Raw genomic sequence first — 12,816 nt, forward strand, 5'->3', positions numbered from 1 at the left:
GTCTGCAAAGCCTAAAATATTTACTGTCGGATCCTTTCTGGAAAAAGTCTGCTGACCTCTGGTGGAAACAAGGAGATACTGTTTTTGAGAAGAGCAGTAGGCCCACAGAATGAATTGAGGACATTTAATATAACGATGTGCAGAAAAGAAAAAGTAAAAGGAGCTAGAAGCAGAGAAGCCAAAAAATGAACACAAGTGAGATGGTAAGATATAAACAATGCAACATTCTTTGAATAGAAAGAAGAAATAGGTTGATAATATTTATAGAAATAATGTAATTTCACTTTAAATTGACCCAAAGGCTTTGCCATAGTAAGGTTCTCAACAACTGAAGAAATCACAGTCTATATCCAGTTCAGCAACTCTTGGGATTTGGCTTGCTTGAGGTCTGAGAGAGGAGTATAACTATAAGAGCATAGAAGCCTCCTAGGTCGTGTGGGAGAAAACAGCCACATGGTCAAGTGCATAGTAGGTCTTTAGAATCACCTCCGTAATATTGACTTATTGTCAAGAAATGATATGCATATAAATATTATGTTATCTTCTTAAATGTTAATTCCAGTTTAGTAGGTCTGGATGGATCCGAGATTCTTCGTTTCTAAGAGGTTCCCAGGTTGGGACCACACTTTAAATAGCAAAGGTCTAGACTGAACACCAACCGTTATGTGAAAAGCAAAATTTTAAGGGTATAGTGAGCATGGGAAATAATTCCTCTTTCCACAGACATCTGCTGTAATATATGATGTAACTGGTCACCAAAGCACATCTGCCCCTGCTATTGGTCACTGGAGATTCTGCCCCCTCAGAGGGGTAGATTTTAGGAGCAAATGCCTGAATGGGGAATAAAGAGTAGAATGGAATAAAGGACAGGAAAGAAAATAATGACTGTTGTGGGTTGGGTAGATATGGCAGACCCTCCACAGTGGCCAGAGGCAGTCTATCCCAATGGTTTGGGTGCCACACTCCCTTAGACTTCAAATCCAGGCTCCTCCACTTACTAAATGCATGATCTTACATGGATTATTTTATTTTATTTATTTATTTTGCCATGGTTCCTCCTTCATAGATGGGGATATCAATTCCTCAAAAAGTAATTATAGGGAGTAAAAGAGAAAAAGTCAGAAAATAATGTAATGCAGTAGTGAGACTATAATAAACTATAAATCACTGTAATCTTTAATTACAAGAGCTAAAAATGTATCAGCTTGAGGTGCAAAAGAAGCTCTTCAACCATCACAAGTATTAAACAAATGGCTCAGAAATTTATTAATGTTACTAAAGGATAAATAACCTCAAATAAATCTTTAAATATATATGTTGGTCCATATATAAGATTTGTATATTAAATATTTGGGATTCCCTCCAAGAAATGACATGTGTATAATGTGCAACATTATTAAAAGTTTGCTTTTTGACTCTAAAATATATATTATCTTTATTGTTTAAGGCTTGCACCAAATGGTAGATAAGCATGACCATATTTAGAAAAGCAATTAGACAGAGGATAGAAGGTTTAAATTGCTTTCAAAGGAAATACGTGTTTTATATCTAAATTACATTTCTAAATTAAAATGAGGCCTTTGAAAACTTTTTGATATTAGGCAGAAATTTATCATGGCATCACATTTAAAGTAAAACGTTAAGTGTCATGTATCTGATGACATTTTTCATTTTCAAGAATGCTTCAGCACCTTGGATACACAGCCGGAGAGGTGGCATAAGCTGTGCCAATTACTCTCGGTTCAGTTAATTAAAACTCTCTAGGTCTTGAAGCACTTTGCTTCTTTATTGTTTTCTAGTGTTTCCTTATTCACATCGTCCCTCACAGAGCTCTCCTTTCCTCTGTGCCTCTGCCCCACCCCACAGGGAAGGGATAGAAAGAAAAAAAGTCTTCAGTGCCAGAGAGACCTGGGACCAAATCCAGGATGGCCTCCGCCACTTGACACCAGCTGGCCTTAGATAAGGCTCTTTCTCTGAGACTTGGTTTCCTGACTCATAGTGACACCCACTTTGGTAGATTATTGAGGATTAGAGATAGTGTTTGTTAAGTGTCTACACTGAGGCTGTACATAGAAAATAAGGAATGAATATGGGGTTTTGTTATTATTTATTATTGAAGTGTCACCTCATGTGCCACCGATTCGAAGAAGGATTCCAAGAAGCCCTGAAGATGGAAGCGATTTGTACCTCCTTTAATGTCCAGAGGTGCACTGTGTTTGCATCTGGTCAGTTCTGTATGTGGCATTTTCATTATTTGGTGTGTAGATTGTGTTCTCTATAGGTATGGAATCTCTAGAGAAAAGATTTAGGTTTCCAGATTCCTATGAGCACCATGTATCCAGCCAGGAGCTTGCAAATAACAGGTGCAATAATGAATGTTCAATGAATATTTATTTAATACAGCAAAAATCACATTCTGACAGGACTCACATCAATTTTCAAGTGGGTATGCTTCTGGTTTTTCCTGATTTCTCCAACTTTTCAATGCCCCACCAGAATAAATTACATCAGACACCAAATATTGCACAATATTTTCCCTCAAGTACAATTTATTTAAGTCATATATAATTAGAAATACAGAAAATTATAGCAAAATAAAAACACAAGCATTGTATAGCTCATCTTGTTAAAAATTAAATGAAAGAGGTACCGGTTAAATGCAAAGGCATACAACAATGTTAGACCTACGCTGGGCAGCTGGGGATAAAAACGCAAAGCAGGACGTTGAAGGTGCAGCAGCCTCTGCCATCAACTTCTTTCTTCAGGATGACTCGGTGCTGATGTTGGCAGAAGGGATGGGCACTCGTAACCCCTGCTCTGACTTCCCTAATTAGCCTAGGAAGCAGCTGTCTTAGAGAGAGAGAAGGAAGGAAGGAAGAAGGAAGTAAAAAGGAAAGAAGAGGGGGCAGGAAGAGAAGGTGAAAAGGGAGAGAGGGAGGGAGATGAGGAAAAGGAAAAGTGCATCAGCAGGGTGACAGCCCTTCTGAAAGCATGGAACATGTCTCCTCCACAGCTCTCTAAAGGTCACGCAACCTGGAAGATCAGAGCCAAGCCCACATAGAGAAGTTGACAAATTCATTATATTCCTCCGTTTTTTGTTTGTTTGCTTGTTTGTTTTTAGTAACATAGTCTATAGATCTTAAGGTATTAATAGAAACAAAGTGGGCATGTTTCCTGTGACAATGGAGGAATATTTCAATTTACTTCTCGCTCAAGAGGTTCTATAGCTTTACCAAAAGACAACTGGCTCACATCAGAACAAAAGAAATTAGACTTTCCAGAGTCATATTCTGTTTTAAATGCAGAATGGTTTCTAGCTGGTAAATACATTCTTAAAGAAAAGACATTTAAAGCAGTAGTTATAGTTTCTCCATAAATAGAAATAAAAAGACCTTTCTTAAAGGACAAAAAGTCATCATGATGTACATATATAAATTTCCCCCAACACATCATTATAGAGCAATCTCTATTGCTTACATTTAAAATATCAATTCCATTATAATATCTATGATACAATTCAATTATATAGCTGTTTTCTACACAAGATTCTGGTGAAACAAAAGCTTAAAACCTTATTCACAGAACATTTAAAAGCACTTTATACACAGTTTATGCACAAATATATCTTAAATTAGAATGATGCATACCTAATATGCATGTAGAATATGGCTTACACATTAAAAGAGATCTAAGTTGTGAGTTATAAAATCCCACTCTTTAGACTTAAAAGCTTCTGGTTGCATCCATTTCTAAAATATTGCTTAGCATTGTGGAACCCAGAAAAGAAGCAGGTGCAACAGAAAACTTTCTAGGATGGACATACCCTCCTTCCCTTTAATTGATGGCTACCCTTGATTTTTCCACCCAATTTCTGCCTTTCACAAAAACAAAGCCACTTAATCTCACAATCATTGAAGTGTTTATACAGTGAAAAGTTACACCTAATTGTGCTTAACTTTTCTTGTCAGCTAATAACAAATAAAGGTAGTTCTTCAGGTTGGAGCAAAGGAAAGCTCTGCACATGCTCAGGCAAAACATGACAAGGAAGCAGAGTCTCCAGGGTGGTAGTTTGTCTCTGTGTAGTAAAATGTAAAGTCACATCAAATAATGTTATCTGTACAGAAAAGCATGGGCTTCCATTCTCATAGATATTTTAGAATACACACCACACACACGCACACACACATACTTCTTGTCATTTATCCCTTGGCCTGTTGTATTTCTGTTACATCCTAATGAGATCAACACCCCAGATGGCAAATTTCATTCTTAGTTCACGTGTCTGTCTCCAACAGCAGCTGGAGGTTCTTGTCAACCTGGATTGTAGGTGATGTGTGACTTCTGTGGTGATGGTGCCCATGGAAGTGATGCATTAGTGCTTTGAAGCCACAGGGATGGGACCAGGCTGGTCTATCAGTTTCCAGGACAGGTTTCACTGTGGATTCCCAGCTCAAGAGTTACGGTGACAGGTTCATCAATCAGGTCACAGAGCCAAGGCTATGATGCTCCATTGTTGTTTTAGGGCTTCGACCACAGCTTCTGAACAGTCCTGCCTCTCATATTGTTCCTAGTATTTGAAATAGCAAGGATGATCTAAATGGCCTGTTCCTCAGAGCTGTAAAAAATATTTTCCTTAATTTTGTTTTTGCTTTCCTTTTACTTAAGTCCACAAATATTGGTAGTTATAGTATTCTGTGTAAAACAATGGAAGAAAATAAATTTTAAAAATGCCTCATCTTCTGCACATGTATTGCATAGTCACCTATGCTAAAATTGGGTTCAAAATGATGACAGTTTAAATCTGTCTAACTTTTGTCTTAAATATGTCTCTGGATTGACTGAAGGAGACCAAATTGTGGAGGAAAAATTATGGCAGAAGCACTGGCTAAAACTTTGATGGCAAATTTGAGTGTATTTATTTGGCCAGAGTTCCTAGCACAGCATTTATGTTCTTCCTATTAATTCCTTATATAGAAGTCCATAAAAATGGCCAGATCCAAATATGTGTTGAAAGAGGAGAATATAGTTCTGTAGAAAGTTGAGGAATTAGGATATTTTAGTACTGTTCTCATTATCCTGAAATAAAATGCAAATGAATATGAAGATCACGTTTTAGTCATAAACAGACAATGATTGCTGTTTTGCAATTTCCCGTTGGACTTTATATACCTTGTCAAAATATGTGGTTTGTCAGAATATAATAGATATCGATTTTATATCAGTTGGAATACCTTTCTATTTCTTCTCTTTGTGTGTGTACATGTGTGTGTGCATGCATGTGTGTTTTGATCTCTGTAAAAGCTTTGACCTTTTGGATCAGAAGTCACACACTTAAGTAGCCACACATAACTGCCAGGTAGTATAAATGATTTAAGTGGGCCTGTATAAGTGTAAAACAACTACAATTACAAGAACTACAGTGAGGTAGAGAGCACAAGCCCTGTCTAAATATATTCAAAAAGATATTTTAAATCACTGTGGAGGTCAAACAATGCAAACATACAGCCTAAATCCAACCCACAAACCATCAGTTTTTAACCTCTTCTTGGAAGCACACTCAACACCAAAGAGCCTGCAGGCCAAAGCTGACCTTTAAACATATTCTGTTTGGTCTAAATAGTGTTTCAAAAAACTTTGAGCCAACATTAAAAATTGGAAGATTTTACCAAAAACATCTCTTAACCAATAGGAACACCTGGAAACACTGGGCCTTCTCTCTTATGTGGTGAAAATCTGCCAGCACTAAAGGGGGACCAACTGCGGCCTGCAGGGTGCGTGTGCAGTGCCCTCTTTGTGTCTGAGACGGACCCATCCTTTTTCCTTCCAGTCGCTACAACTGAGTCACAGTTGTCAATTATCACCACTCCTGTTACTTTCTGGTTTCTCCCACTTTCATCATTCAAGAGATCTTCCTATTTCTTGAATTTCACCTACTTAATTCCTGGAAGATTATGCACTGTAGACAGGGCTTTCTCAAATTGAGAAGAAAGCTCATGGACTTAGTAGGTACTAATGAAAAAAAGGGGGGAAAAACTGTCTGATGGTCTGGTAGCTACTGGAGTTTGAATATTGCTGTTTAGTTTGAGTGGGTCTCAAACTTTTCCAGTTTGAGGTTTTTTTTAGTTAAAAAAGAGAGAGAGAGACTTCTTTAACTGCCATCTGAATCTTATCAAAATCTTTTACTGATGAGATGCCATAATCTTACAAATAATTTTTTTTGCTTAGACATTTTTATACTTGTCATTTTTACAAATGTACTGGCAACCTGTGATTCCTACACACAGTTTCTGGAAACTGTTCATAAATATTCCAGCTTGATATTAATGCATAGGAATTGCTGACCTTAAACTTCTTCTCTTGAAGCCACATAGTGTACACTGGCTTAGAGGCGTTTGATAGGAAAGGATATTGTTTAATTTTGTTTAACTCAGCTGTCTAATGGTATTTACTTGACAAAAAAACCTTTTGTACTTAAAGATCTATAAATACTCCCCTGGATTAGTTTTCCATAAAATATACTTTGAGGACTCTAGCATACATCATAAGGAACCAAGGACTCTTCTGAAAACAATTACAAGCTCTAAAGATAATAATTTATAGGAAAAGGAAATAAATGATATAGCTGATGTAAAACAATATATTAAAATGGTTAAATACAGAGATGGGTTTTAGTTGCTGTACAGTGACTTTGTGGCTTGGTTTCTGTCCAAGCTTCTAGGTAAAATAGGGCTCCCAATCACTATTTCTGGAATTGCTGACTGAGATAATACGTGTGAGATGTTCACCATAGTGCCTTACACCTGAAAGTTCCTCTTAATGAAACTAATATTATCAATAAGTCTTATAATCAAGTGGAGAATCCTGAGCAATGAATCATCTTGAAAACCAATCACATTTTGACTTTTTCATATCTAAAGTAACATTTGAGGAGCTAAGGATAACATCTCAAATTCTGGGCGTAGTACCCTCAGCATTTTCTCTTGCTCCCCCCATCACCCCAACAGCAGGATACATTATGACATTGGGCTTTGTTCCTTACTTTTTTAAGGAGACACTAAGACATCTCCACTATAAATATGCATCATCCCTCCCTGCAAACTGCCTGCACCTCCTCTGAAGGCCCAGTACAGTGTACTCAACTTTAGTGTACAGAAATATAATATCAACAGATGGGGTAATTAAAAATTTAGATTTCTAAGGCATCATTCCCAAAGTTAATAATAATTTGGTAGATCAAGGGGGAGCCCTAGAAGCTGAATTTTTAAGAGACAAGCATTGAGGCACATGTCCATGGATTTTAGTAAATATCGATATTTTCTTCATAATATGTACTTGTTTTGCTATAACCATTTGTTGTAAATGTCATGTTTCGTACAGGAAGTAGGAAAAGAAATCAGGATTAAATCTCCCCACTGACTATAGCCTATTAATTTTGAAGAACCAAAATGTCTCAGTAAGTATAATATTTATTCATAAGCAAGTAAAGAACTTTTTGAAAAGGTAAATGTTTAAGATTATGTCTCAGAAGATAGAAAACAGAGATTAAAAAAAAAAGAATCCAGGAGGGTATTTAAATAAGATAACTTTGTCTCGAGTGATATTCTAAAAACCATTCATTTTAGAAATTAGGTTTCTCATCATAAAAAATAATAATTACCTCTTATGTTTAACATGACAGAAGCATTTATGGTGTTTCAAACCTATAAACGTGTATCAGCACGTTTTTCTTCAGCATTGACTTGATCCTCTGAGTTCTTATGGAGGTCAGGTTCACCTAGAAAACAAGCAAACAAAAGCAAAGTAGGCCTGTGAAAAAAACAAACAAGGTCAGAAAACTGAAGTGATTGGAAAAAGGTTATTTGACAATGGATTTTTGTGGCACATTTCTCCGAAGATAGCAAACATTTTCTTTTCAGTCTGTGGATTTATAGAGTATAACAAATCATCTGCTGGCCACTTTACAACTTTGTGAAGTTGCAATTTAATCTGGGAATACAGAAATGAAACAGATGAGACATGTTTAAACATCTATTAAATCAAATGTAAAAATTATGCATGCTTTTCCTGAATAATTTTAACTGAAACTAATTCTTTTAAATGAACCCTCTAATGACTAGTGTCTTTTACCACACATTGATTTGTTGCTATGAATTTAAAACAAATGAGTGTAAAAGAGCAGTATCATTTAAGATAAGACATAATCTGCCAAAACAAGCTAATGGAATTTATACTCTTAGAATCACCTGGCTTTTATATAAACCTTGAAGAAGAAGAAGAAATATATATTTGCATGAAAAATGTTCCAACATTTCTAGGGAAGTTGCAGAGAATAAAGAAGACCACACCAAGCACATCATAATTAAAATGCCAAAGGTTAAAGATAAAGAGATAATCTTAAAAGCAGCAAGAGCGAAGCAGAGAGTTACCTATAAACGAGTTCCCATAAGACTATCAGCAGATTTTTCAAAAGAAACTTTGCAGGCAAGAAGGGATTGGTAAGAAATATTTAAAGTCATGAAAAGCAGAGACCTCTAACCAAGATTGCTTTACCCAGAAAAGCTATCATTTAGAATCAAAGGGCAGATAAAGAGCTTCCCAGACAAAACACTAAAGGAGTTCATCACCACCAAACCAATATTATATGAAATATTAAAGGGATTTATTTAAGAAAAATAAGAGGATCAAAACTATGAATAATAAAATGGCAATAATTACATATCTATCAACAAGTGAATCTAAAAAAAAACAAACTAAGCAAACAAGAAGAACAGAGACAGTATCATGGATAAGGAGAGCATTTTCCTGGTTGCCCAGATGGGAGGAGGAATGAGGGGAATGGATTAAGAGGTGAATTCTTGTCTTTTTAATTCAAGTTATTTTTTTCTCCATTTCATTTGTTGCCTAAAAACCATTCAAGATAATAGTCTGGATATCTAGGGAGCTTAACTGTAGCTGATTTTGTCTAGAGTAGACACTCTTGGAATCTATTGAGAGGCTTCTTAATCCCCCGAGAAAGTGTAAAGAAAATCATTACTCTTTTTTGCGTGTGTGTCTCACAAGTTATAATCATGTCCAATATAATACTCCTTTTTGTAACTTAATGTAATTATGATAAGTAATATCTATAACTCATAAGCATTTGATCATTATGGTATAGTGTAGGAGGACAATTTTGGGTGATTATCTCAGGCACTCTCAGGCATGCTTGAAGAGCTATAGGTGTCAGCTTATGCCAATTGTCAGGCTTTTGTTTTGTTATGTGTGTTAAATTTGAGCCAGAATTGAATTTCCTGAGCAACTGAGGGGATTCTAGAGGTAAAGCAGGGAAAGAGAGGAAGAGATATCTTGAATTAAGAAGAATGTAAGATGAGAAATTTTGACGAAAGAACAAAGGTAAGTGTTGACAAATGAAGAGACTGACCTTTTGTTCTGCAGCATAATATTAAGACAACAAGTTTTCCAATGTACTTTGCACTGGGCTAATTATTAGGAGAATATGACAAAATCTTGAACCTAGTATGAGCAGTGTGGAGGACCTAGTCAAATTCTGATTACAAATTTCAGCTACACTTCCAAGAGGTGAGCAGCACATGAAAGAATCTTTTCAGAGTGCTACTCCCTAATGCCCCAAATCTTTAGTCTTATGCCCATCACCTCAGTTCACCAGTGTAACGTCCCATCCACCACTTTGTTCCCCACCGCCACCTTCTGGACTCCCAGCATTTCCATTGTCATGCTTTTATCCCGTGTTTTTCAGAGGCTACAAGTCTCCTATAAACTCTTGCAAGTATCACTCATATTACATATTAAAATTAGAACAAGAGACTAGGTTTGGAGTGTCAGAAAATATAGCAAGTACAGACATTGAGGAAAAGGAGGATTTGGGGAAAATAACCCTTACATTTAATTTTTCCATTAGCCATTTATCAGTAGGGTTGTTGTTGTTTTTGTTTTTTGCTTTTTATAGGTCTTTTGGTTAATAAAGAAAAATGTTATACAACATAGTGGATAATACCATTTCAGCTATATGGACTCACAGGTAAAATCAGATTTGCATAATATAGAATCAATTCTCCTCTACTTAACACTGACTGAGCATTTACCTGGCCCTGATCAGGAGCCACCAATATCTAAAGTTGAACATCATTGAGTTCTAGTCTCAGAAAAAATCTACAGGTATTTGTTTTGCACATAGTAGGCCTCTATACATAGTTCTGAAATAACTTCATTAGTAGTTATGAACCCTTTGTCAGGATCCATAGTTAATGTGTGTAACACACTCAAATAAAATATTTCATAATTTGCAGTGACTGCATGGAGAGATGGTACAGATCTCCAATAGGGAATGTCAGAGTCTCTATCACGCATTGGAAATTGGAAACATATCCTGACCCACCTCTCCACTCCCACTTCTGTTACAACATTGATTTTTGATAGATCCCTGTTTAAAGTATTTTTAACCAATTTTGAGAATGCAAGGCAGGATATTCATAAACATAAACTTTAAAGTAATTCAATGCAAAATAACATGGACATGTTTTCAAAAAAATCTTTTTATTTTCTCTAACCAATAGATGTAGAAGATAGAGGAGAACTTTTAGGGATTAACAGAGATTGCTGGCAAGTTAGAAAAAGAATGTGTCTGGAAGCCCAACGGAGGTCTATAAGATAAAAGCACAGAGACATATCACAGTGATGTAGGTCTTTGAAGTAAAACTACTGCTATATAACAGGTTCGGAAATTATGTTTAAGCTAAGAATCATATTTATTAATCCTTAGCAGCTTATCTATCACTTATGAAAATTTTCATTTATAAATTTCACTTATAAATTTGCACTTATGAAAACTGAGTGCCTCAGAGTCAGGATTTGGGAATAGAGACTAATGCCATTCAGCCTGTTTCCTGATGACTCCTGGGTTTTCCCCAAAGACGCAAAGGAGGAGGATGAAGTAACTTTCAGATGCGATTACACTTTATTGCTCCAATGGCAACTTTTTTCACACCTTGTGAAACCAAAGGGAAGAATCAACTTGATTCCATTTGTGGGATGTGGGGAACCACTCCTTGTGGTTTAGGGAATTGTAGCCCCGGCCTGAGCATGACCTGCTGCCAGCACCCCAGCTGTACTTGTCTTTAAGTCTCAACATAAGGCTGTGCAGGAGATATAACCGAAAGCCACCCAGAGGGTTTCTGTGGGAATTGGATTTACAGAACGCTTATTGTGCTTTAGAACTTGCTCTGCTTTTCTTATCTCAATGTAATATAAACAATCTCTAGCAAGGAATATATGAAACCTTACACCTAATGCCAGTGTGGCGTCAAGATGTTTGATAGACCCTGACACAGACTGGTCACTGTGCCCTCTGTACTGGTACATGTAATCTGTTATTGTCAACTGTAATCCAAGTGCCTAAAAGCTGTTGATGATTCATGAATTTTGACCTTATATCTCCCATGTGTATCCTCCTCAATAAAAGGCATGAGGGGCGGAGGTTTGATTGCTGTTCTCCCCTAGAGAGAGCAGTCACCTTGCTTCCCCCCAGACATTATACAGTGTCCTGGATAGATTTGTTCCACCATGGTCATGAAACCTCTGCTGGAAAGAGCATTTCCAACTGAGCCTAGGGTCCTGGGGGCACCTCTGCCTCAGTGGGACTTTTCAAAATGGACAAAGGAAACTGTGGGGGCCAATGCGGGAAGTGTAGGATAGTAGTTTCTTGTGTTTATTCCTAAAGCACCCTTGTAACAGTAGGAAACTGTAATCTACCCCACCATTCTTTTGACCTTGTTTCTGTAAATACTGACTCTAATATGTAGCTTGCAGATAAACAGCATGTTTGTATAAGAATTCTAGGAACTAACTTCAAAAGATAGAAACTCTGACCTTCAGTCTTCCCACTCTGGGAGACTTGCTGACCTTCAACCATGAAGCCAGCATGACGTGAAACTGGGATGACAAAAACCAGGATGACGCACACCAGACCAGTGCTGGACCAGTTTTGAGGCCCTTATCAGAATGGACTGTGTTCCTCTGCATGCAGAGAACTTTTCAAACCCCTCCCTCGATCTCTTACTCCTGCTCCCCTCTCCCTCCTTATAAACACATCTGCCTGCACTGAGATGTGGAGATAGTCTTTGTGATGTGAGTCCTCAAACCTCTCGGAATGCTGGCATCTGAAGAAACCTTTTCCTTCTCCCCAGCACCTGTCTCTTCCATTGCAGCAGGCCACCAGACCTACATTCAATTAACACCTAAGTTAGAAACTGAGTGGAAAGAAGAGCAAATTGCTTATTTATACTATATTATAGGGCTCAATTTTTAATTGGCTTTTATGATCCTGTCAGTACTTTCTAGAAAAAAATAATTTAAGTAACTGAGTTAATATACTTACCATGCCTTAAGAGTGCCTGAGACCTTGGTACAAAACAGAGAATGTGGTCTTTTTTTTTTAATCAGATTTTCCTATAACAAAAATGTCTCTGTTTCAAATTACCTCTGAAACATTCCTTAAAACTCTTAATCACACTAAAAAACTTGAAGAATTTAAAATTATATATTAATTTGCATCACATCATTCAGATAGTTTGTAATCATTCAAAGTAAAAGAAAAATTAAGCTCTAATCTTTTTTTCTGCTAAGTGGTAAAAAATGCTTAATAAATGTTAATATAGTAACATTGTCTTAAAGATAGTTAATTGAACAATCGTATTATTTTTAATTTTTCTTCTGAAACTGTATGCCTTGCTGATGAGATGATACTATGAACTCTTAAGTAGCTTAGTTTTGTTCTCACTGTTTGTTACATGGCCCACA

At 36.6% G+C, this 12,816-nt stretch overlaps 1 protein-coding gene across 4 annotated transcripts in view; it reads right to left on the bottom strand.

Moving 5' to 3' along the window:
* Positions 1-2,372: 2,372 nt before the first annotated feature.
* PDE1A (phosphodiesterase 1A) overlaps positions 2,373-12,816 on the bottom strand; it is a 286,129-nt gene continuing 275,685 nt past the window's right edge. For 2 of the 4 annotated variants that reach the window (XM_090281351.1, XM_090281377.1), the window contains 2 exons: positions 7,658-7,774; positions 2,373-4,692 (listed from right to left, as the gene is read on the bottom strand). In XM_090281351.1, coding sequence (XP_090137477.1) covers positions 7,701-7,774 — 74 coding nt within the window. In that variant the 3' untranslated portion in view covers positions 2,373-4,692; positions 7,658-7,700. The remainder of the gene's footprint in view (positions 4,693-7,657; positions 7,775-12,816) is intronic. The other 2 variants (XM_090281369.1, XM_090281359.1) reach the window with 2 other exon arrangements.

The sequence above is a fragment of the Furipterus horrens genome, unplaced genomic scaffold, assembly GCF_987537825.1.
Source record: "Furipterus horrens unplaced genomic scaffold, mFurHor1.1.pri manual_scaffold_1, whole genome shotgun sequence".
NCBI classification, from domain to species: Eukaryota; Metazoa; Chordata; class Mammalia; order Chiroptera; family Furipteridae; genus Furipterus; species Furipterus horrens.